Here is a 24,962-nt window from a genome sequence, read left to right on the forward strand (position 1 = left end):
TGGGGAGAATTTCTTGCAAAATAAAACAGTATTGTTCACTTGGGGAAAACGTAGAGCCTGCTGCCGAAATCCATCATTTTTCTATTCTTCCTTTTTCACTTATTAAGTTATGATTCTCCATGTACACAGTACCTTGATTTGTTTAAATTATGGGGATTCTGGGCTGCTTTGTAAATTTCAAGCGTGCCTTCTGCATGTTTTAATGAAGAATGAACCACGATTCCCGGGGAAAGCTCCGTTCAGCCTTGTCGCATTTCCAGATGTGCACCTGGACCTTTCCTCTGTCTCACATAGAAAGCTGGTGGGTATCTTTCTGAGGCCACCCTGTTAATGAATCCAGATACAGTAAGACGTATATCGTCATTGTGGTCATGTGGCAAAATAGCTTAAAAATGGAAAATAAACCGGGAGTCTGGCTGCTGAAATGTGAACACAGTGTTTCTCCTTAATTTGCTGTTGTCTTGGAACCTAGCTGTTTATGCAGTGCTCTCACCTTCTGTTGCTTGTCTAAGTGCCAACTTCTTTCCCAAAGGTGCTCAGTGACTAATGCTTTGGTTACAAGCCAGAATATTTTATAAATGTCTATTTCTAGGCAGCTCTTCCACAAGTCTTAATTAAACTTTAATGTCAAGCTGAAGTTTACTTTTAGAACCTCTTAGGTTCCTTCCGTTGTAACATGATTGCAGAGCAGTGGGGGGAATGTAGGACGCCCGGGTCCTCACACATTTATTTTCTCTCTGCCCTTCATGCCGCCAAGCAGATGCGTACTTGTGGAACACAAAGGTTTAGGACAGGAGCCTGAGGAAATCACAGGTACTCCCTGGAATGGTGGGAGGAAGAGCGTGCGGTCGCGGAGTCTGCTTCCTACACCCAGCTGTGCTGTAGGATTACTGTTTTGTTAGTTATTACACATCCTTCCAGAAAAGACCCAACGTCTCACACCCAGGGATCACAAGCTAGAGATGCCGTGCACCCACTTGGTCTTCGTTCCTTCCTCCTCGATGTCCCCAGTGCCAACGCAGGGATCCTGAGGTCGGGGCGGGGCAAAGCCTCTATCTGTGTCAGAATGATCAGATTTAAAATACAGTGATGTCCTTTTTTGTGCTTATTTTGAAACTAATGATACTTAGGTAGTTCTATGCCAGAGGCAGCAAACTCTTTCCATGAAGGGACAGAGTCAATATTCTAGGCACAGAGGTCTGTCTCCGCCTCTCACCTCTTCTGTCACAGTGTAGAAGTCACCCCAGATGAATGAGCGTGGCAATGTTCCAGTAAACCCCAAGGACAAAACCAGGAAGGGGCCCAAATTTGGCCTTTAGACAGATTTTGAGACCCTCGTCTATGTACACTTGCTTTTTACATGACCATTCTGTAGTATGTTTTTATTTTTTGGTATACTAGAGTGCCTTAAAGTGTATTTTGTTATTTAAAATAAGTTGTTGGTATAATTTAAGCTGGGTGCCAAAATTAGCCAGATTTAGACATGTTTAGGAGCTAATCCTGGGTTCACAAACTGTAGAGGTCTCCTTCTAGACAGATAGACAAACTAACCCAGCAGAAATACATTTATATGTTCACCGAAAGATCATAATAGCTCCAAACTAGAATTGTCAAAATTCCTAATGATTATTGAATGGATAAAGAAAATGTGGTATGTTTACAAATGGATACATATATGCCAATGAGAATAAACCATTTACAACTTCATGCATCTGTAGATTTTAATGTTCTAAGCAAAATTTTAAGTACAGAAAGCCTGATAGGTAAAAATTAAATACTCTGTGATTCCACTTATAAGAAATAGAAAACTAGGCAAAGCCAATCTATACTAAAATAAAAAAGGAAGATGATGGGTAGGGGAAAGGAGGGTTGCAAAGGCATTTCTCTCTCGTGCTGGTGATACATTTTCTTGATTTGGGTGCTGCTTTCATTAGTGTATTCAGTTTGTAAAAATTCCCTGAACTTAATTTTAGGATATGTTTGTTTTTCTATATGTGCTATCTTGATAAGTGTAAAATGGAAAGAAAAATCAGGATAAGAGGCAGAATTTTTAGGTATAATTGAACTGTGCAGCTTCTTAGATCTCTACCATTAGAAGAAGAATGGGGAGAAGCATCTTTAATTTGTTTGCATATTCTGAAGTTCATGAAAATAATTACTTCTCAGAAACTATATTCTTTCCAGGGGTTCCTGGGTGGCTCAGTCAGTTAAGCATCCAACTTCAGCTCAGGTCATGATCTCAGGGTCCTGGGATTGAGATCCCAGTGGAGTCCCACATTGGGCTCTGTGCTCTACGGGGAGTCTGCTCTCTCTCTCTTTCTCTCTCTCCCTCTGCCCTACCCCCGCTCATGCACATGCTGTCTCAAATCTTGGAAAAAACAAACAAACAACAAAACCTATTTCCTGGGGGCGCCTGGGTGGCTCAGTGGGTTAAAGCCTCTGCCTTCAGCTCAGGTCATGATCCCAGGGTCCTGGGATCGAGCCCCGCGTCGGGCTCTCTGCTTGGCAGGGAGCCTGCTTCCTCCTCTCTCTCTCTCTCTGCCTGCCTCTCTCCCTACTTGTGATCTCTATCTGTCAAATAAATAAATAAAATCTTAAAAAAAAAAAACCTATTTCCTGTATTGATACTGCCATTAATTTATTGGTTAGTTCAAAAGCTGTATTGCTACTAAAATGTTATGTTGTGTGATAAGGTATAGATCATATGAATGTAGTAGTGGTAGATGTTTATTTAATGAAACATTTGGAATTTGTATACTGTCACAGGACAGACAAACATGGATATCATTTGGTAGAATTTATAATGATGAGTTGATGAACTTTTTTTTTTACAATCATTTATCCAATAATTTCTTCAGGTTTTCTGATGTTTTTCTTTAGTGTTATCCCACCGTCTTTAATGTTTGATACAGTGACATACCACATATATTTTTTAACACTGTGTAGGCTCTGAGAAAACAGTGGTAATCATGATCTAGCATCTACTTTCCAGTACTCACTCTAGTGATAATAATCTGTGAAAATACTGCCTTAAAGGCGGGCCCAGTGTGCTGGGAGAGGGAGAAGCTAATTTTGTTAGGGGGAATGCAGTGCTGAGTGATTCAGCTTAGCAAAGAGTATCAACTGGAAGAACTTCTCCTAACTATTAACACTTCATTGAGTCTTCAACAAGAGCAAATCAGCCAGAGACACAAAGAAGGGAAAATGTTAAAGGAGAGGTAGCTTGAATTAAGACACAGACACAGATGTTGGGATACCTATTTGCATGTGAGTATGTCTAAAGCAAAGAAATGAGTTGTGCAGTGGAAAGTGAGGTGTCCTGTGCTGTGCTAGTAAGTTAGCCTTCGTCTTGAAGGCACTGAAGCGCATTAAGCAGGCACATGACATTGTCAAGTTTGCTTTCTGGAAAGTGATCCTCTCTGGCAGTGTGAAAATTAGACTGGAGAAGGAGGGCATGAGAAATCAATTAAGGGTATAATCCATGTTAAGTCATGTTCAATCATGAAGTTTTCCTACTTTTATATTAAAAAAGAAATTAAATAGTCCTAAAATTAAATAAACCTAAATAACCAGAATGGTAGAAAAGCAAGAAGCAACATGCCCTGCTACCTTCAGGCAAAAGTGGTTCCCTGCCTTGACTTCCCAGGGCCCCTCATTCACAACTCTTTCCCATGGATTGGTAATATTTGTTTATATTTGTCTATTTGTCTATACATCTGTCTTTTACAAGCTCTACAAAGGTGGGGATCTCTTAAACTGCTTTTGTATCTGGGAATGATGAACCTAATAATTATGTAGAGGATTTCAGTTATAGTCAGTCATTCATGTGTCTTCAAATAATGGCTACAAGCATAAATTTGGAAACCTGTTCTTTAACCCTGTTCTCAGACACACTTTGTTTTAAATCAGTTCACAAATAACCATTGAATATGGACTCTGTGTTTAGCATTTCTATAGTTTATTCGGACACTGATCTTCTATACATTGTTGATCAGAATGGTACAGTGTAAGCTTGAGGAAAGCTTCTCAAGAGCCAGGAGAGAGGTTACCTTTCTTATTGCCGGGATTAGCCTCACCTGACCCTTTCCTCTGGGTCACATCCATCACTGGCTGAACCAATTTTTCTAAATTTTAAATTCTTCTATAGAATCATCATGTAAGGGGCACCTGGGTGGCTCAGTGGGTTAAGGCCTCTGCCTTCGGCTCAGGTTATGATCCCAGGGTCCTGGGATCGAGCCCCACATCGGGCTCTCTGCTCCACGGGGAGCCTGCTTCCTCCTCTCTCTCTGCCTGCCTCTCTGCCTAGTTGTGATTTCTCTCTGTCAAATAAATAAAAATATATATATAAAAAAAAGAATCATCATGTAAAAGTTTTCTTTGGGCTCTTCTAATTCTCTCATTGGTAAAGAGAATGGGCTGTGCAGGCATTTTCCTGGAGACTTTAGAACATTCCAGCTGTGGTGCTTTGAAGAAGGGCCTTAAGCTTCAGGTTCTTTATATATAAACGTGTTAGTCTGAGGATCTCATGGATATGCACGAGCCAAATTTTCAGCATAGTACTTACTACTCCTGCGGATGGTGGCTGAGACTTCAAGATGCTGAAGCACTTCTTCCCATCTTGAAGGCCTGGGGCCAGAGCCAGGACTGGAAATCCTTATTCGTAGGTCTGGATTTGCAGCGGTCTTCTCTTTCTTTCCAGATCACAGGACGGCAAAGCATGGCTGCAGTTCTGTTTTAAATGTGGTCTAGTTATCGGTAGAGGGGACCCGCCTGCCTTAAGAAATGAATCGTATTGCAACAGACTGCAGTGCTGTCCACTTGCTGGAGAGCCGTCCCTGCTGGAGCTGCACTCATTCCACCCAAACTGCCTCTATTTGGGTGGTGGTTTGCTCCACAATCTCCTTTTCCCCCAGGTCTCCCCATTTCCCCCTTCGGTTTACGCAGCAGCTAGGTCAAGGTCTTTTCCAAAGTAAAGAAACAACACTTTGCTTTTAGAAAAATACTGTGAAATACTAAGGAAAATATGTTAAAGCTCTAGACGTGAAACAGAAAGAGTAGCCTAATTGTGACTAATTAAAAAATAACAAACTTCCTGGGAAATAGCTGATTGAATTTATCCGAAGCATGAAGAATTGAGTTCTAACATGAATTGGTATCTACTTATATGGGCTCACCTCCCCCATTTTTTTTTCTCATTTATGCTATCACAAAATTAGTATTTTATGATCAGTATAAATGAGGGGATGGGATTTTTACTTCCCAAACATTACTTACTTGTTACTAAGCAGTATTAAATATTACTTAATTTTTAGGCCACATGAGAATAAGACCTATCTTGCTGTTGGAAGTATGAAGACAGTAATGTTGAATGTGTCCTTGTTTAATGCTGGAGATGATGCATATGAAACAGCTCTGCACATCACACTCCCCACTGGCCTTTACTTCATTAAGATTTTAGATCTGGTAAGTATCAAATACCATAGCATGATACTATATTTCATTTTTTTTTTTTTTAATATAAATGGTGTAGGGGCACCCAGGTGGGTTAGTCGGTTAAGCTTCTGCCTTTGGCTCATGTCATGATTTCAGGGTCCAGGTTCCAAGCCGCATGTCCAAGCCCCATGTCTGCGCTCCCTGCTCCGTGGGGAGGCTGCTTCTCCCACTGCCTCTCTGTGCCCCCACCCTGACTTGTATGCTCTCCCTGTCTCAAGGAAATAAATTTTTTTTTAAAATGTCAATGGTATAATCCATTTCATGGAAGTAAGACCTAAATATTGGGGTATATGCAGACTTACCACTCAAAATTCCATTGATTTTCAGACTTCCTTCTTGCTCCTGATCAAAATGGTAAGTTCCTTGGTATCTGAGATGGAAAAAGTCTGCTTCCCTTTTCTACATGTTACCACGTGAGAGATCCTCTTGTCCAAGCAAGCTGCTTCTCTCATTGATGACATGCTCATCTGGCACCACGGTGCTGCTCTTTGTGGCTGAGCTCCCTGAACAAGCAATACCGGTCTTCCAAGCAGGCGCCCAGAGTTATTGCTCTGCATTTTGTGTTCACATTCCCAGTCTTGTTCCCCCAAAACGTCCAACAAATACCATAAAACCAGCGATCCTCCAAAATTCTGAAGTCTTGGTATCAACCAGATCACAGGCAATTTCTCTTTTCCTACAAGAGTTTGAAGCACTTAAAGACCTTTTCTTACCATCATGCCTCAGTCGTGAACAGTTAAATCTATCAGCAAGGCATTAATAAGGTCGATTTCAAAGAGAAAAGCCTCAGTCACTTTCCCCTTTGGTGCCTATCTTATCCCTTACCAAATTTACACCTCTTTTACCCAGAGACTATCTCTTCAAACCAAGGACATTTAGAGAGGTCTTTGACCTCTCTGGAATATGTTACCCCTTTCTCTAGAGCACTGGGAGCCTATTTGCAATAGTATGAGGGGAAAATTTAAAAATTATATACTTCGGTGTATATTATATATATATATTTAGCACTTCTGTTATATATATACACATTTATAGTGCATATACATCTATAGTACACAGTGTGTATTTATATGTATTCATCTATAGTATATAGATAAACATATATATTTCCCTGAATATTTGATTTTATATATATATATATCTCCTATTGTGGTGACAGTTACTGTAATTATACACCTTTACCTCATTCTCACATCCCAGACAAAAGAAGATCAATGAAATAGGGACTTCATGAATTACTTGCTTCATGATTTTTCAAGAAACTGGACCTTGAGTTAAATCAGGAAAACAAACATGGATGAAAGCTACAAGGCCAGAAATTATGAAATTATTCTGTGTATTCTTTGGTGAATTTACAGGAATATTAAAATATACATCTGTGTGTGTGTGTGTGTACACACTTATAAATTTTATTTATATTTCTATGTATCCCAAAAGTAAACAGAAACTCGTCCAGGAAGGCAAATTCTTCAGGAATGATTTGCTTTTCAAAGACTGTTCCTAAACATATGTTACAAACTTTTCCTTCCCTTCTTACCTAAAGCATTTGTTTCATTTTTCCTTCTAGGAAGAAAAACAAATAAGCTGTGAAGTAACAGACAGCTCTGGCTTAGTCAGACTTGACTGCAGTGTTGGTTACATATATGTTGATCACCTATCAAGGGTAAGCATTTAGCATGTATAGTTTCTGCTTACTAACATGAACATAAAATATTTTTTATTTTTTCTGTTTATGCTGCATACAAGTATATAATTATTTATTTGCTTAGGGTAAGCAGCTAAGTGATGAAATAAAACTCAAACCAACTGGGCTTAGATCTCTGAGATTGTGTTTATATTCTTGGCAATGTTCACTGTAAAAAAAAAAAAAAAGTAGGGGCACATGTTTGTGTCAAGATGGGCATGTGAATGTGTCGATCAGCATTCTCCTCCCCTGTCTCACCCTTCCCTGTCACTCCCCCTACCACTCTCCACCCCAGGTGGTCCTATCTGCCAGGCATGTTACCTCTGCTATACAAAAAGGTGTTACTGGCAAGAGTCCTCACTCAAGTTGTTAAAGCATCTCTAATTTTGTCAGTCTGGACCTGCCTGTCTTTACATTTAGAAGGAGGCTTTGTCTCTGAATGTCACTTGTGGAAACGCTGGTGCTTGAAAATCGCCCCAACCCCAACAGCTTTCCCCCTTAACTCATCACTGCCTGGGGGAGGTGTAGCCTGTGCTTCTAGAACATAGTCTCCAGTCTGCATCCCACAGAACATCAACATTAAGAAAATTTCAGATGATAAAAAAAATACTGTTTTTAGATTTTGTTTAAAATGGGCATTTCCCTCTCTGTTTCACAGATAGACGTCAGCTTTCTGCTGGATGTGAGCTCACTCAGCAGAGCAGAGGAGGATCTCAGCATCACAGTACATGCCACCTGGTATATATCACTGTGAAAAAACTATGGTGCTACAGAAGCGGACTCTTGACTTTAGGGTGGGGGGACATAGGGAACCACGGAGCTGTGATCCACTGTCTGCAGGAAAAACTTCTCTTGTGTGATCTAAGAAACAAAAAGATCTCTCACTACCTTTGGAGCAAATAACACTAAATAATGAGAGCAAATTCCTGCCAACCCTGTCATAAATATTGCTTATACCGCGTCTTTTTTCCCCCACTCCCCAAGCCTCCAAATACATTCGGTATACACGATAGGTGATTGGTCCTCTCTGAGGATGATTTTTATGTTTGGGGGATTCTAACAGGGTGTCTTTTGTCTGTTTCTGTAGTGCAAATGAAGGGGAAAGGGAGGATGTGAAGCGGAACAGAGTGACTTTAGCAATACCTCTCAAGTACGAAGTCATGCTAACTGTTCATGGGTAAGTAAATATGGACACCTCTTGTAAAGTTGAGAGCCAATTTTAAATTCTGGTGCTTCTTACATTATTGGTCAAAAAATAGATTGAAAAAATTTTTTAAGGAAAGCTCCTGTGCTGTTGCTATCCTTTAAAAAAGACCTGGTGTTGCATTCTCTTGCTTCGTTCTTCATTAGTCTCATGTACTCTATAATCATTACTGAGGCCTCTTTAAGCTAGTACCTGGTTGGGGATTTCTTCCTGGAAAAGCCCCAGAAGCCTAGCAGGTCATGTTCAGCCTGTCAGTTGTACGCTATAAAGGCCAGCGGCCCAGGGCAGGGGTGGGGTGGGGGGAAATGGCAGTGTGCCGTTAGCCTGATAATGCTCAGTGGCTGTGGTGAGAGTGAAGCTCTAGGAAGTGTAAGCTTGGCGCAGTCACCACTCTCCAGAACCCACCTCCACCTGTGTGGCAAATCGATGGAGACGGGAGAGCACCAACCTGCAAGGTGTCCCCTGACCACTCAGTGACCCATGAATTATGGAGTTTCTCACCCATGGCCCCAGAGCCAGTGTTCACAGGTTCCCCACAATGTTAGTGACTGTGTGGGCCCTCCTCAGATTCAAGAAGGAAACATGTAGAAAAGATTTAGGGAGTATTAAGAAAACCCTTACTGATTTTACTGGAAATGATTCAGACTATTAGTCTTTGTTTATGACCATATTCTTTTAAAAGGATTTTATATATTTGAGAGAAAAAGAAAGTGGGAGAGGGAGGAGCATGGGGCTCGATCCCAGGACCCCAGGATCATGATCTGAGCTGAAGGCAGATGCTTAACCAGCTGAGCCACCTAGGCACCCCTAAAACCCTGTTTTTAAAGGACCAAAAATAGGAGATACTGAACAAATAGACTGATGAGATTTTCTTGTTGCTCTAAACATAAACCATCCCCAATCATTTTTAACCACTCACAGAGATGGCATATAATTATATAAAAATAAAATGGTGTCTGCAACTGAAAGAACTGAGTATCACATTTCCGAGGTGAAACAAGCAGGAGAGAGAGAAAGCCATTCAGGAGGGAAGACCCTGCTGCATCAGTGGGGAGCAGAGAAAAGCTGACACCACGTTTCCTGATTTTGAAGCCTCATCTCACTTCCTTTCCATGATTTTCTCATGATGAGTGTCCTCCACCTCATATTTTGGGCAAGGAATGTTCTGCGAGCATAAAACTGCCTAAATCTACAGTATTTCAATATTTCTGTGTAGCCAGTCGCTAATTTTCATTTCTTCACATTCACTGCCAAATAAAAGCAACTAGTGAAGTTGGGATTCCCCAGAAAAATACTTCTTAGAAACCACTACTGACCTCTATGTCTAATCACAGGCAAGAGTGACAACCTTGTATTCCTAAGCAAAAAGTTTACCATACTTACTGATGTTTGAATTGTTCCCCAGCTTTGGGATTCATTACAAATAGCCAACAGGAAGTAGATCACAGAAAGACATAATACAAAAATAGGTAAAATCGATTGACTTATAGGAAGATATTGGAGCTATAGGGATAAAGTTAATTTATCTATTTGTCAAATTTGTATGAATCATTTGAGGGCTGACAGAGAAGGAATGGCCAGTGGACTGAACCAGGCAGTGCTGGGAAGACAAACAAAGGATATTCGTGGGAAGAGACATTAACACCCAAGTCAGAGCACATGGCTTTCTGAATTTATTACACTTCACTAAAATTCATAGCTTCCCAAGAAACCAAAATTATTCCTTGGTGCTTAGAGGCCTCTATAGTCTGGAATATAGTATTAAATAGCATTTTTAAGAGAGAGACAATAATCCAGCCTATAGAGAAAGACTGTTTCTAATAGCTCAACAAGTAAGACCAATTAAATTTGAACTTGTTTCTTTCAGATTTGTCAACCCAACTTCATTTGTGTATGGACCAAAGGAAGAAAATGAGCCTGAAACGTGCATGGCAGAGAAAATGAACTTCACTTTCCATGTAAGAAGAGTTGTTTTGATATTTGCAGCAAAGTGAAAGCCTCGTACTGCTGCATTGCTCCTGAGGACATCATAGGCTGAGATGCCAGAGGCTTAGGGGGCCCCCCGCCCGCCGGCTTTGCCCCCCATGGCTGAGGAGCCCCCCCACGGCTTAAGGGCCTACTGGTTCCTCCCTCCCTCTCCTCCTGGGTTAATGCTCCTTGTTTTCCCTTTGCCTTTCCCCTTCACCGAAGCCCTTGATTCCTTACAAATACCACGGGAAGGAACAAGCACAGGATAGAGGGAACTCCTGAAAACAGGCAAAATTACCAGAGGAACCAAATCTGCTAGAGGTGCACAGATCAGGACAGGCCAAGGGAATGCATCTTTGGGTGCATATTGGCGAAATCTCTTCTGGGTTCAAGCTTTTATACAAGCGCTAATGTTACCAGTAAAGGTAGCTCTTACCTCCTACGCCCCTGTTTAAGGTCTTGGTCAGCTGTTTAGGTCATGAGCATATGACTTGTTATAAGTGATGTCATTTATTAAATTGTTTTAAAAAAATGAGTATCATCATCCAAACATTAATATAAAAGTAATTTTTAAAAAATTTTTACTGCCAAACTGACACTTCTGGGGCATCCTGGATATGATAATTATAGATAACGTCCACAACAATATGTTTTGAATCAAAAACAATGCTATATAGAACTATATAATATATGATGATATATAGAACTATATAACAATCCACAGTGTGCATGAGTCTGACTTTAGGTACATGATGATATTTTTTTGTAAGGCCATGCTTTTGAAAATGTAGGTTGGCGGGGCATGTGGGTGGTGCCATCAGGTAAGCATCTGACTCTTCTGATCTCGAGGCTGTGAGATCAAGTCCCGCGTCAGGCTCCATGCTCTGTGCGGAGTCTGCTGAAGAATTTCTCTACCCCTCCCCTTCTAGCTTGTGCTCCTTCTCTAAAATAAATATATTTTTTTAAAGTTGAATTAATATGTGGGTCAGAATCACTTGAGGTACTTACACAAAATGCAAATGCCTGGGCCCTGCTCCAGATCGTTACAATGACCTTGGAATCCTGCCGAGTCTGTGTATATGCAAGTTTTTGTTATATTAGTGGACAATAGTGTTGAAAAAATACAGCCCTCTGCTTTGAAGTCCCAAGGAGTGCTACTATCAGAGCCCATGGGAGTTCAGCTCAGTTTGTTATAGTTTATCAGAGCACAGACTCTAGAAGGTCTAGTCATTAGCTTACAATTCATGGTTAAGTATTTTTCAGTAATTTAACTGGAAAGTGTTTTGCACTAAGTTACACTGGACGTATTTTCAGTCTGTAGGCTCAGTGTGTCTGTGCAAATGTGAGGAGGTTCTTAGGGGTCTTGGTGTTACTAGGGGAACCAGGATGAAGGATATTGAGGTTGGACTGATCACTGGCTGGCACGAGGAAGACCCTGTCTAAAGGTCAGGGCAGTACCGGGTTTTCATTGCTGAAACCTCCTTCGGCAACTCCCTGTTGCCCCACAGCCTAGCCATTTCCATCGCCAGAGACACATTCTTCCATGTCATGTGCTTCCTAAGGATTATTGCAAATGTTGGAGTCACGCTATTTCGTTCGGGTGTTGTGGCACATCTCTTTTCTGACTTACTCTCTTGGTTTCATAGTTAAGGGCTCGGGAGGCAACAATTTTGAGCCAATTTTCTTCCTCAAAGAGCTGAAATCCCCAAATTTATCAGTAATGAAATATCATCTACCTATGCCTTATTATTAAAAGGCTGTTGTATTTTCTCTACCCCTTTCTGACTTTCTGAGTGCCTCGGCATTACCGTTACCCTGAACTAGGTAACATATTCTCATTCACTTACTGTGATGAGGAGCATCCTCTCAGCAGAGTGATGTTGTGACACAGAAGAGTTAGAGGCAGAATACCTGAGCTGCTTGTCACTCTGTAGCCATCTGAGGCACATCGTTCACACGTCTGAGCCTCTTCTGGAGCTGGAGAATGAAATGTCAGCTCACCTCATGGGACAGTTGTGCGGATCACCTGGTCATGGGTTTTTAGATACATAACGTGCCATACACATTATTGTCTTTTCCTTTAGACTGTTTCTGCAGTAACTAACAGTCTGGACATTTGGCCTAAGCATATCAAAAGGAGAGGGCTGGGAATAAGCAACAATTAGCACACTTTTTAAAGGTCTGATTATGGATATTCGATCTCCCTTTGCCATGCAGATGCCGACTACAAACCCCCCCAGTTATAAATGTTGCCTGAAACATCGGGTTCACCCAAAAGCTCGCTGATACCTGTATTTATATGTATGAAAAATAGGTTGTAAAAAAATTTTCCTCCTTCCCAGGTTATCAACATGGGTCACAGCATGGCTCCAAATGTTAGTGTGGAAATAATGGTACCGAATTCTTTTACCCCCCAAACCGATAAGCTGTTCAACATTTTGGATGTCCAGGTAAAAATGTGTTCCTTTATTCGAAGTTATGTTGCTAAATGGGTATATCTCTTAACTTACTTGAATCACGCTTTCAGCTGTGAACGCACCACACAATTTCTGAGTACACTTTGAATATTATCCATCGGAACTAAAGGGTTAGAGGGACCTCTGCTCTTCCGTCTTCAGTGCGTTTTCGTGGTGAAATGTGCCTCTGGAAGTAACTGGTGAAATGCTCTATAAATCTTGAGTCTGCCGTTGAAAACCAGTTTTCAGCCATTTTTTAATAGGAATCGATACTTTTATGTTGATGACTGTATCAGAATTGTTTCTTAAATTCCCATTTTCAAGACAAGCAGTCAACAAATAAAATCCTTCCTTGGGTTTGAGATATAATTTTAAAGTATCTTGTCTAAGTCTGAGTTCCAGGCTTAGATGGCAAGACATGCTGTTATTATGTGTTATCATTTTATTTTGTGTCTAAAGCCAAAGAAATGTTAATTCCATGCCAAAGTTCAAATGTCCATTTTTCACGTTGCCTTATTTTCTGTCAAGTTAAGGCCCTGTGCTCACTTGAGCACCTATATCCAACCTAGTTAAAATGTTGCTGGGTTTCTGAGTTTTTGCCATGGAGACTTAATCTTTCCCAAGAAAGTCTATTCCAGAGATATTTTCACAATTTCAGAAATACTTGATATATTTTAGAAAAGGTAAGCAACTGGAAATTTTAAGAGCATGTAGTTTTTGCAGTTCTCTCCAGTATGAAATAAGATTTTTCTCACTTTCTATCTGTATAGACTACTGCTGGAGAATGCCATTTTAAAAATTATCAAAGAAAGTGTGCATTAGAGCAGGAGAAAGGTTCAATGGAGTTCCTGAAAGACATTTTCAAATTCTTGTCCAAGACTGATAAGAAGCTACTGGTAAGTTTCCATTTTTCTGGTTGCCGATTTTGCTTTCCAACATACAGAACCAAAGCACTTAAAACGAAGAACCAGTGGGTTTGAGCAGTCAGTTCTGTTCAGGAAAGAAACAACCCAAGGTAATACTCTTGCACAAGAAACACACATGATTAGAGAGACCCAGAGTTTACATATATATATATGCAGATATATATATATATGCAGATATATATATATATGCATATATATATGTGCAGATATATATATACATAATTTCATTATTAATCTAACCAATGTTTTTTTTTTTTAAGATTTTATTTATTCATTTGACAGACAGAGATCACAAGCAGGCAGAGAGGCAGGCAGAGAAAGAGGAGGGAAGCAGGCTCCCTGCGGAGCAGAGAGCCTGACGCGGGGCTCGATCCCAGGACCCTGGGATCCTGACCTGAGCCGAAAGCAGAGGCTTTAACCCACTGAGCCACCCAGGCGCCCCAAACCAATGCCTATTTTGTGCCAGCCAAGCCTTGTTCCAGACCCTTTAGGAGGCCAAGCTAGAGTATTCAGCTGAGCAGACTTTGTAACATGAGATTAATTTTCATTCCTTTCATTTAGTGAATTTAGGAAAATGCCAAAAACCCTGAAGAAGTGGTCTTCCCTTCAAATGATCCAAGTTTTACAAGCAACATAGAACATGTACCTCAACACAGTTCTGATTAGGGAGTCTTTGTTTTAAATCTCAGAACACATGCTTCAGCTCAAATACTTTTTGTTGTAATTTATAAAACAAACAAACATTCACGTTTTGTTTAAAGCAAGATAATTTTTAAATGCCACTCATGGGAGATGTTTAATTCCATGTAAAATATTTTAGCTACCTATAAAAAAAGTTTTAATGTAGCACTTTTGTATTTTTTTTTTCAAGTTCTGCATAAAAGCTGATCCATACTGTTTACATTTTTTCTGCCATTTTGGGAAAATGGAAAGTGGAAAAGAAGCCAGTGTTCACATTCAGCTGGAAGGCCGGCCATACCTTTCAGAAATGGTAAGTAAGAAAAAATGACAACTTTGAGTTTGTAGATTCTGACAATCATCTTATTTATGTAGGATGGTCTGTGAGGAGGCATTTAAGTAATTAAGGTATGAATAGTAAAATCTGGAGTGGAACTCTACAACTGTTTCCATGTATAGTTTCAGCTGCATACACTAAGTGATATGGCTTTAGTAATTAAAGAGAATTAAGACTGTAAAATAGACTATGGAATAATTAGGTTTATTTTATAAAGCATGTCCAACTAATTATAAATTTTGATTAAATCACAGAAATTGGCTCCCTATTTTATATAATCTTAAGATTTTTTCTAAAGTACTTTAAATTATGCCTAAATATTTAAGAAGTTAAACTAAGGCTTTCATAAAATCAAAACATCAAAATTTATCAACAATAAAACACAAGCATACAATAACACATTAAGAGAAACTCTGAAAAGCTGAATAAATAATACATCTTGAACTTCTTCCTAGAAATGAGTACGCAGATTTTGGGGCACCCAGATGGCTCAGTCAGTTAAATGTCAGGCTCTTTGTGTAGGCTCAGGTCATGATCTCAGGGTCTTGAGATCAAGCCCTGTGTTGAGCTCTGTGCTCGGGGGGAATCTACTTGCCCTCTGCCCCTCCTCCACTCATATTCTCTCCATAAATGAATCTTATAAAAAAAAATTAGAGATAAAACCAATTTTATCTGGAGTTCTGTTCCTCACTTTACCGGATAAATATGGATAAACTTTTTTGTAGAGGTATTGTAAAGTATTTAGTGCATGGTATATAGTAAGTCAAAGAAAACAGTAGTTCTATTTTGTTTAAAGAAGAATGTTTAAAATTGCTACACAGTGGTCAAGGAGGGGAGGGAAAAAAAGATCCACCAGATACTGAAGTAAGAGATTTCTGCTCTAGTTCCAGTTGTGCTAAAAACTAAAACCTGAGACCAGCAACGCGTTACTAAGACTTTTGCAGTTTGCAGCCTCATACCCTTGAGGTCCGGATTTCTCCACAATAGGCACTATTGGCATTTTGGACCAGATAATTCCTTGGTGCCAGATCCAGTCCTGTGTATTGTAGGATGTTTAACAGCATCACTAGTCTCTATGAACTAGATGCTGGCACACCACCTCCCAAGTCCTGACAGTCAAAAATGTCTCCAGAAACTACTGTCCTCAAGGTGATAAAAGAATCCCTGTTGGAAACCACTGCTTTAACAAAGTATGTAATTTATTTTCAGCCCTAAAATTCTACAGCATTTATATAGTAGTTTTCACTTTTAAAGGTCATAGATCTCTTTAGGAATATTATTCTAGTACAATGAATGCATATATGAGAAACTCAATTTTACATGCAATTTTAAGAGGTTCTCAGAGAATGTGGAGCCAAAACCTGGATTCTTGGTTATGTAGTGTATCTTGGAGTTCATCTACTAATTTTATATTTGAATGTTATAACTACTTATACTAGATTTTTCTGTTACGACATTAGATAAACTATATGCATTTTATCAGAGCAGCAAGATGACAGCACTGTTTGGGGGGGGGAAAAGCCTAGGTAAAATAAATTTGAAGAAACATTTATTAGGTGAAGAAAGTCTTATTTGGTAAAAGACTCAATTTCTAGGAAACAAAATAGTGCTAACTACCAAATCTTTAAATTATTAAGTATTACAAATATCTGCATCAAGTTGTCCGCAAACTAGTCATGTTTAAAAATATTGAGAGAAAGCAGGCAAGAGGGAGAGTGCAGGAGAGGCAGAGGGAGCAGACTCCCCACTGAGCAAGAAGCCCGATGTGGGACTCTATCCCAGGATCCTGCCATGACCTGAGCCAAAGGCAGACACTTAACCACCTGAACCACCCTAGTGCCCAAACTAATTAAGTTTAATAAAAGGATTTCAACAAAATGATGCCCGGAAAAATAATACAATGGCCATGCCTTTGGAAGCACAGGAAGTGTTGCATAGCAATTTAATACAAATGGTGAAATGAACTGGGGAATATCCATTGTAAAAGCCTCAGAGAGTAGGTAAGGATCATGAGAAATTATTAATCTGTCTTCACGAATCAGGCTACAGTGATCTTTCTTTTATTAAACAGGATGAGACTTCGGCCCTCAAGTTTGAAATAAGAGCAACAGCTTTTCCAGAGCCTAACCCAAAAGTTATTGAACTAAACAAAGATGAGACTGTTGCACATGTAAGATTACCATTTTACCTGAAGCCTTAGGATTATAAGGAAAAACTATTGATGGAGCTTTCAGTCAGGAAACTAGATTGCCTAGATCATGGAAGGCTTGAAATACTTTACTAAGATTTGGCATTTTCCACAACTGGTGGGAGGGAACAATGCAGATGGCTTTTTCAGGAGGTGAACTTGGTAGAATTATCTGGATGAAGAAACAGGGCTCAAGCCGCTTCTACTAAATGGTTGCCAATGTTCCCTAGGGTTGTTAGAACCAGTGAGAGGAGGAGACGGGAGTTGTTCAAAATACTATGGGACTCATGGGTTGGGGAGGGGTGGGGAGGTAATTCAGAGGGAATTAAAAGCAAGTTTTTAAACTGGTGGCTCTTTGTGTAGGTTCTGCTTGAAGGACTACATCATCAAAGACCCAAACGTCATTTCACAATAGCAATAATTTCAAGTAGCTTGTTCCTTGGACTTATTTTACTTTTATTGATTTCATATGTTATGTGGAAGGTAAGCCTTTAATAATTATCCATGTTAAACTACTCAGTAATGCTGTTTTTAATTTGTGACGAAGCCCCGTTTGTGACTCCCAAATTATGAAATATTGTAGCACTTTTAAAGTTAACATTTTAAATTCCCAAGTGACTATGCAGTACTGATCTACTGTTTCTCCTAACTACAGTACCAGTATTCTAACTGTGACAGTAGTTTGGGAAGATGTTCTTTAAGAAAGCTCTTAGAAAACACTGCATATTATTTTTAATGTCCACTTTGGAGAGTGTGTGTCACCGAGCAGTCCAGTAAAATTGCTCTTGAACACAATATTTCCCCTCTGAATTTTACTACGTGGGACGGTGACTATTCAGGTGTCCAATGAGTGTAATATGTTCGTAACTATACACTAGTGATTATGCAATACTGTTTACAGGCTGGCTTCTTTAAAAGACAGTACAAATCTGTCCTCCAAGAAGAAAACAGAAGAGACAGCTGGAGCTATGTTAACAGCAAGAGCAACAATGATGATTAAAGACTTCTTTCAAATTGAGAGAATAGACTCAGGTTAACCAAAGAAATTCAAGACAGTGTTTACAAGAAACCCCGGAATTCTGCTCAGATTTCTCCTATGTACTTCATTTACTCATGACCTTGTGACATACTAGGTCTCGATGCAAGTGAAAAATCCCAAGCAATGATTACTCTTCCAGAGGAAAATAATCTCTCAGTTCTCAAATGGATAGAAAAAACACTAAGGCATTCAATTTATTCAAGGTAAGTAATCCCTCGAAGATACCTTGAAATAAAGTGCATCTGAATTAAATCATGTTGAGGAAGTAAACAACTCATTTGGAGAAGTCTTGGACTTGAAATATCATTCCTTTAAAAGAAATAATTTGCCAGGTGTGCTTGCTTCGGTAAAATAAACTCCACTGGATAGGCAATGACTCATTTCTAATAGATCTTTGGGACTCATTAGAAAAATCCCGCTAAATATATTTAAAGAATGAAGAGCTGTTCCTCAATTTTCTTATGAATAAAAGAAGACCACTAGTGTTTTAAAGCAGATTTTATCTTTAAAGACCTTTATTTCTAATACCTTTATGATGGGCTTTGATCAACAACCATTTAGTCGGCAGTCTATGTAAGAGCATTTTGGGCCCGAGGAGCAAATTCCAGACTGAATTTATACACTGGTTTGAGTTTAATGACTTCTGGATAATTACTGTTTATACAGCTATGGATTCTTTCTGTATATATACACAAGTTCTTAAAAGAATATAACACATTTTTATCAAGGGTACCCAGGAGTAATGTCTAAAATCCATTTTTAGTGAGTTTTTTTACTTATAAAAACAACAGTACTTAAGAATTCTAACTTATACTCTGAAACAGATTGTGAATGTTGCACTTTAGCTGATATTTCAAATATAAATACACTGATAATATGTAAAATATGAAAACTGTACCTCATTAATGACTCCTAAAAAGCCAAACTCTACGAAGACCATGCTTGGAGGCCAGTATTTCATATAAATTAGATACTATGTAAAATAGTGACTGTCAAATCAAGCAAATGCCCCTACTTGTATAGATATTACTCTCTCCTCAGATGTATGTATTACATGTGTTTTTATCAGGTGTATAAGAGCATTCCCGTCTGCATGGAAATAGAGAAACAAAATTTAGAAATTTAACTTTTAGCTTGTATTCAGTGAATATAAATGGGACATAAAAATTTCCATGATCTAAGTTTTAGTGGTAAGTGAAATAGTTTTTATGAAAAAGCTTCTGGATTTTCAATAATCTTTAGTATCTTTTCACTTGCAAATACAGTCCTTTTTCATATTTATCCAGGCATGTGACCTGGATGCTGATAGCTGTGCGTTGTCCTATATCTGTCTTTATTATTGGAAGCAATTAAATAGTAAAAGACTTCTGTCTATCCAAAGCCCCTGCCAACAGCGGTCTTTCTCAGGCTGCCTAAATTCCTGCAGGTTCTCTGTTCATGAGCCCACATTAGTAACTGGTGGCCAGAGAACAAGGGGGGCAGAGTTTCTGAAGGCATTCGATGGGTGAAACCCAATCTGTGAGCATGAACCCTCCTGAACATGGTATATCCCAGCAGTCATTAATTAAACTTAAAAAGGTATTATATAAGCAAATAATCTGCTTTTTTCATTACATAAAAAGCAAAGTAATCCTTTCAGGAGATTTTCTGGAATCATTGGTGGAGGATGATCCCTTAGGAATTTTAAATTGGGCTCTTTTCTATCCAGAAATGAGAGCATTTGGGGCATTATTGAGTGCACTAAACCAGTGTGCTAGGATTGCTGGATAACATGACTTTCAGAAGCAAAGAGAAAACAGCTCCTCACTAGTTAGTTACTTCTCATACTTCGAAATTTGTTGATTTTCTTTAAGTCTTTTCAAATCCATAACAATTTTCAGCTTTCAGGGAATAGTCACAAAATTGGTTCCCTAACAACTTAAAATGCTTATCTCTTTGGCAAATAACGTAGGTATTGGAGCCACTTTGAAATCTGGATTAGGATCTCACCAGGGCATCCTTAAGTAACCTCTGGCATCCATCTGTACCAGGCTGTAGGAAATTTTATATCCATAGAGGATGGACTCAAATCCTGAAAGGTGAAAACATCCAAATTATTTCACTTGGGAATTACTGACAGGTTATCACGTTTTGAGTATATGAATGTTTGCTTTCAGTTCCAATAAATACTTTCTGAAACCCAGAATTTAAATTGTTATATTTCATGGCTTAAGCTCTAGAAGCTAATTTTTAGCAATAAAAATAGCAATTTTTGTCTCTTCAAAAAAAATAATTTTTCCCCTGTATCTTTAAAGCATGACCATATTCCTTCATATTAAAATGCTAGTTTGTACATTTCTTTTATAAACAATTACATGTTACTTTGGAATCATTCATTTCTTCCATGCTTCCTCCATAAAGACTGATAAGTCTTGGGTGTAATCTGTAAGAAATAGATGTATAATTATTTCATCAACCTCTTGTTATTTTTCACACAAATACCTATTGAGTCTGGTACATAATACCAAATACCCATCTAATGAGAGCTAGCAAACCTCCATTTGTGGCAGAGCTGCAATCTCGTAAATGGGGAGGGAGAGCTGGTAATTACTATAACATCCAGACATTGTGCCTACAGGGTGCTGCTCCTGCACCGGTCTTCCACCCCTTGAGTCCTAATGCTTTCCAGCAATGAGTTTGCATGGTCCTAAACTTGTTCATGCCAGTTGTCCTGTTACAGAGTATATAAAACTGTTCCTGTGTCGAGAAGGTTGAATGCTGTGGAAAGAGTTGAGAGCAGCACGCCACTGAATACAAAGTGATCAAGACTGGAGCTTTCAATGTGTACCCATCCGCTCCGCAGAGGGCTTTCACAAGGTTAAGCTCTCGATCCCCTTTTAAGATTACAAAACATAGGGGCACCTGGGTGGCTCAGTGGGTTAAGCTGCTGCCTTCGGCTCAGGTCATGATCTTGGGGTCCTGGGATCGAGTCCCGCGTCGGGCTCTCTGCTCAGCAGGGAGCCTGCTTCCCTTCCTCTCTCTGCCTGCCTCTCTGCCTACTTGTGATCTCTCTCTGTGTGTCAAATAAATAAATAAAAAATCTTAAAAAAAAAAAAGATTACAAAACATATTGCTAAAATTACAAAACAAATTGTAGACATTGTCTGTACAGTTTAGGGAGAATAGTCATTTGAAATGCCAATATAGACACTCGGAAAATTTGGTGATGAGTCTATACGGAAATGCTTGGGCTGTATGTAACAACTGGTGAATAAATGTAAAGTTATACTTTATTTATTAAAATTGTACATCTTTTTATGCTTCCCTGACTTACTCATTAAAAAAAAAAAAGTCATGACAAGGCTGCTTCCATTACACTTAATTTTGTGTCTACTGGTGGATAGTGAAGGGGGGGGAAATAATGACACTTACTTGACCTGAACCTCTGATTCGGCTTCCACTAAGTCACCATCTATGTTCCACGGGAAACTGTGTTCTGAAGCAGCTGCCTGCTGTCCGTCATCCTCCTCCGGATCACATCCGCTTTTGTTCCTCGGACGAACTCTTACTTCTCCAACAGTGTAAGTCTCAACAAACGGAAAGTTGAACTAAATAAAACAAACACAAATAGTCACAGCGCGGGCTTTATCCCTAACTGCTCATGCAAATTAAAAAGTTCACTGTGCTCTCTTGCACATAAGTATCAACATGCATGAGGACATTTTTATAGCTTTGAAACTCTTTGTCAGGGGTCCCCAATTTCTTTGGGAGATCTAGCAAACTTGTTTTATGATCACTAGTCTGAGATTGTATACAATTTTCATACCATTTTCAATTAAAGACTTTTTAATACCCAGTTGTTGACACAGATTTGTGTAATCCACCAACTTATATCTTGTCAATTAGGTGAGGTGATGTAAAAGAAACTAAGTTTTACACTTAGAATTTAATCAGGAAGAACCTGGTCCTAAGTTTATGAAGGTAGAAAGAGGAAGTCCATCTAATGTGATTTTTGCGGGTTTTCCCCTGCCTCAGTCCCACAGTCAAGATGGATACAAGTCGCAAGATAATTGTTTGCTTGCTACCACTCTGAAGGGTGCAGGCTATCTTCAAGTTTGTTTTTGTTTGTCTAAGGAAACTTTAGTGGAAAAAAATATGTATTCTCATAAAAAAGAGAAGATAGCCAAATACCTGTTTAGTAGCAATGCACAATAACCACTCACTTATTTCACTTTTTAGGTAAATGGCATGAGGTCTATTCCTATGATCTACATGGGGTTTTTTTCCTTTCCATGTATGAACCTCGGTAAGGTATAGAGTTTTAAAAGTTGACAGAAAACTAGTATTTTTCCCCACACCCTTATTTTACCCAAGTAGAAACCAAAGCCCAGCAGATTTCACAGTTATACTGTATAATGCACTGGGTTACTACCATGGCTTATACTGGATTTACAGGGTGGTATCAGCCATTCTGATGCAGGTACAAAATTACAGGGCCCCAAGTAGCTCTCTGTGGAAGCACGGGGCTCCCTGTGAAACTGCTCAGCAGGCACTGCCTTAGACTTCCATCTTAGCTCCAGAGCCTTGGGGACAGCCTTCATTCTGTGCGAACTTGTAAAAATAATGGGTTTTAAATGAGTCACTGCTAACTGGCTAACTAGGAGTTAAATTGCATCCCTGATAACAATGCCTGGAAGCCTTAACTCTTAGTACCTGCAATGGTCACCCGTGTTTGGGAAGAGAGTCTTTGCAGATATGACTGAGCTAAGATGAGGTCATCAGGTTGAGCCCTCATCCAACATGAGTGATGTCCTTATAAGAGAGGAGACGGCCATGTGATAAAAACAGTCAGCCTGTGGCACGCAGCTGGAAGCTGATAGAGGCCACGGAGGGATGGCCACCACCAGTAAGTCTGTTATCTTAAAGCCTCAGTTTTCGTGTGCATCCTTCACCAATGAAACTCCACGCATGCCAACAAATTCATTACCGATGAAGCCACGTCATTAGATGGGAGGTCAGGGAGCCAAGAGCTTAGTATCTTGTGTGAGGGTGTGTCTAAGATGTGAGGAAGAGAAGGAAACAGTTCACACTGTGATACACACAACTGCCATGATGGTGTAAGCAGAGAGTTAAATGAGAGAAACAAGAGGCAGCAGGCTCAGGATGTTGGGTGAGCTTCCTATCTGAAGGAGTCTTAACACACAAGGGTTAGCCTGGAGGCTAACTCTTAGCCTGGTGTTTTGGCACTTATTTTTAAAGAAGATATAAACAGCTATATTTGATTTTTTTAGAAAAAGACATAGATGGGGTGACCCACTGAATTGTGTCTCTCCCACAAAGTCGTAAATTGACCTTATCACCCCCATACCTTAGAATGTAACCATAGTTAGAGAGAAGGTCTTTAAAGGGGTGGCTAAAATGAGGTTTGGGGGTAGGACCTCATCCACCGTGACAGGTGCCCCTAAAAGATGAAACTAGGACACACAGATGCCAGGGATGTGCACACCCAGAGGAAAGACCCCGTGAAGACATGGTCAGAAGGCAGACAGACATCTCGAAGCCACAAGAGGCCTTGGGAGAAACCAAACCTGCCGACACCATCTTGGACTTCTAATCTTCAAATCTGTAAAAAAATTTCTGTTAAGCCTCCACAGAGTCTGTGGTATTTGTCATGGCAGCCCTAACACACTAGTAAAATGGCCCAAACACAGGAAAGCTGGGGTAGGATGGCAAGAGGTGAGGCTGTGACATAAGCCAAGAGCCAGAATACAAAGGGCCATGTACTCCATGCCAAGGACATCCGATGCCATCTTGACAAGAATGAGCAAGGCACTGAAGAGTTTAGCACGAGAGAATCAGCAAAGTATTTTAGCGAAATCCCTCTAAAACGAAGTGTGGAAGACAAGACCAGAGCAAAGAAAGGTTGGAAAGAGGGTGCTATAAACTAGAAGGGATTAAGGTTCAAAATAAGGTGGAGGAGAAACTTCAGAAACATTTAGGAGGGAAACCAACAGAAGTGCTTGGTGGGCTGATTATGAAGAATGAGGGAGGGAGAGGATTCCAGAGTAACTCCAGGATGGGTAGAGTGTGGTACCATTGCCGTCTTCTGTAGGGACACACGGAAGGAGGACCTTTAGGAGGAACACAATACGGTCAGATATGGACATGCTAAACTCAAGATGCCTATGAGTTTTCCTACTTCACACACAGGAAAGCACCATGATCCTGTTGATCAGCAGAGAAAAGAGAACACTAATTTGCAAATTTCGCTAATTGTGCAAAGCTCAGATAATGGTTCAGACAGGGTGGCGGTGGGGAATGAGATCCCCCAGGACAAAATATCACAAGAGGACTAGAAGTTGGCAAACAAGTCCTCAGGGAAAGCGCTGACTTAAGGGTCTTAAACTCCCTACCAAAAATGATGGTCAAAGTATACGTGGGAATGTAAGACAGAGGAAAAGGAGGACCGTGATAGGATAGAGTTGAAAGGAAGGGTAGTGTTTTTCTATTTGACACAGTGATGGGGAAGGCAGGATGATGGTGGTTTTCATTATGCGCTATGATTGTTAATATATGTGAAGATTCAGTTCAACCTGGCAAAGATGGTTCCAGGACCTAGACTGGGGCTTTCCCGAGGCCGAAGTACTGTGTTTTCCTTTCTGGATACCACAGTTACTGCTAACTAGACTGTTGCTTATATAATCTTACCTTTATGTGGTCTTTATCATATTACATAATTTACATAAATTTACATTTTTGAAAATGTCACCAGGAAGGAAAGAGACTACACATACACACCTATGTGCAAATATATGTCTTTTTTTTTTTAAACAAATGTATCAAATTAACATTGCTTGGAAGCAGTGACCTCGGGAATCCATCTACTCATTCATACATACCATCATGTTGAACGTTTTCAGAGTTTGTTAAAAAAAATAATTACAGAGCAATAGCATGGATTTCAATTTTTGGAAAGAGCTAACTCAATCAGAGTTAGGACTAATGACTGC

General features: G+C 39.7%; 2 protein-coding genes across 2 annotated transcripts in view; one reads left to right on the forward strand and one right to left on the reverse strand.

The window, feature by feature from the left end:
* ITGA4 (integrin subunit alpha 4) overlaps positions 1-20,233 on the forward strand; it is a 79,625-nt gene extending 59,392 nt beyond the window's left edge. Inside the window, exons 18-28 of the mRNA XM_046018631.1 lie at positions 5,313-5,463; positions 7,061-7,156; positions 7,836-7,915; positions 8,265-8,354; positions 10,249-10,339; positions 12,692-12,799; positions 13,576-13,701; positions 14,603-14,722; positions 16,818-16,916; positions 17,298-17,417; positions 17,836-20,233. Of these exons, the coding sequence (XP_045874587.1) occupies positions 5,313-5,463; positions 7,061-7,156; positions 7,836-7,915; positions 8,265-8,354; positions 10,249-10,339; positions 12,692-12,799; positions 13,576-13,701; positions 14,603-14,722; positions 16,818-16,916; positions 17,298-17,417; positions 17,836-17,934 (1,180 nt within the window). The 3' untranslated portion in view covers positions 17,935-20,233. The remainder of the gene's footprint in view (positions 1-5,312; positions 5,464-7,060; positions 7,157-7,835; positions 7,916-8,264; positions 8,355-10,248; positions 10,340-12,691; positions 12,800-13,575; positions 13,702-14,602; positions 14,723-16,817; positions 16,917-17,297; positions 17,418-17,835) is intronic.
* A 28-nt stretch (positions 20,234-20,261) lies between these two features.
* Positions 20,262-24,962, reverse strand: part of CERKL (ceramide kinase like) — a 119,211-nt gene continuing 114,510 nt past the window's right edge. Inside the window, exons 12-13 of the mRNA XM_046018634.1 lie at positions 21,385-21,560; positions 20,262-20,395 (exon numbers count right to left, since the gene is read on the reverse strand). Of these exons, the coding sequence (XP_045874590.1) occupies positions 20,314-20,395; positions 21,385-21,560 (258 nt within the window). The 3' untranslated portion in view covers positions 20,262-20,313. The remainder of the gene's footprint in view (positions 20,396-21,384; positions 21,561-24,962) is intronic.

The sequence above is a fragment of the Meles meles genome, chromosome 9 (assembly GCF_922984935.1).
Source record: "Meles meles chromosome 9, mMelMel3.1 paternal haplotype, whole genome shotgun sequence".
In the NCBI taxonomy this organism is placed as follows: domain Eukaryota; kingdom Metazoa; phylum Chordata; class Mammalia; order Carnivora; family Mustelidae; genus Meles; species Meles meles.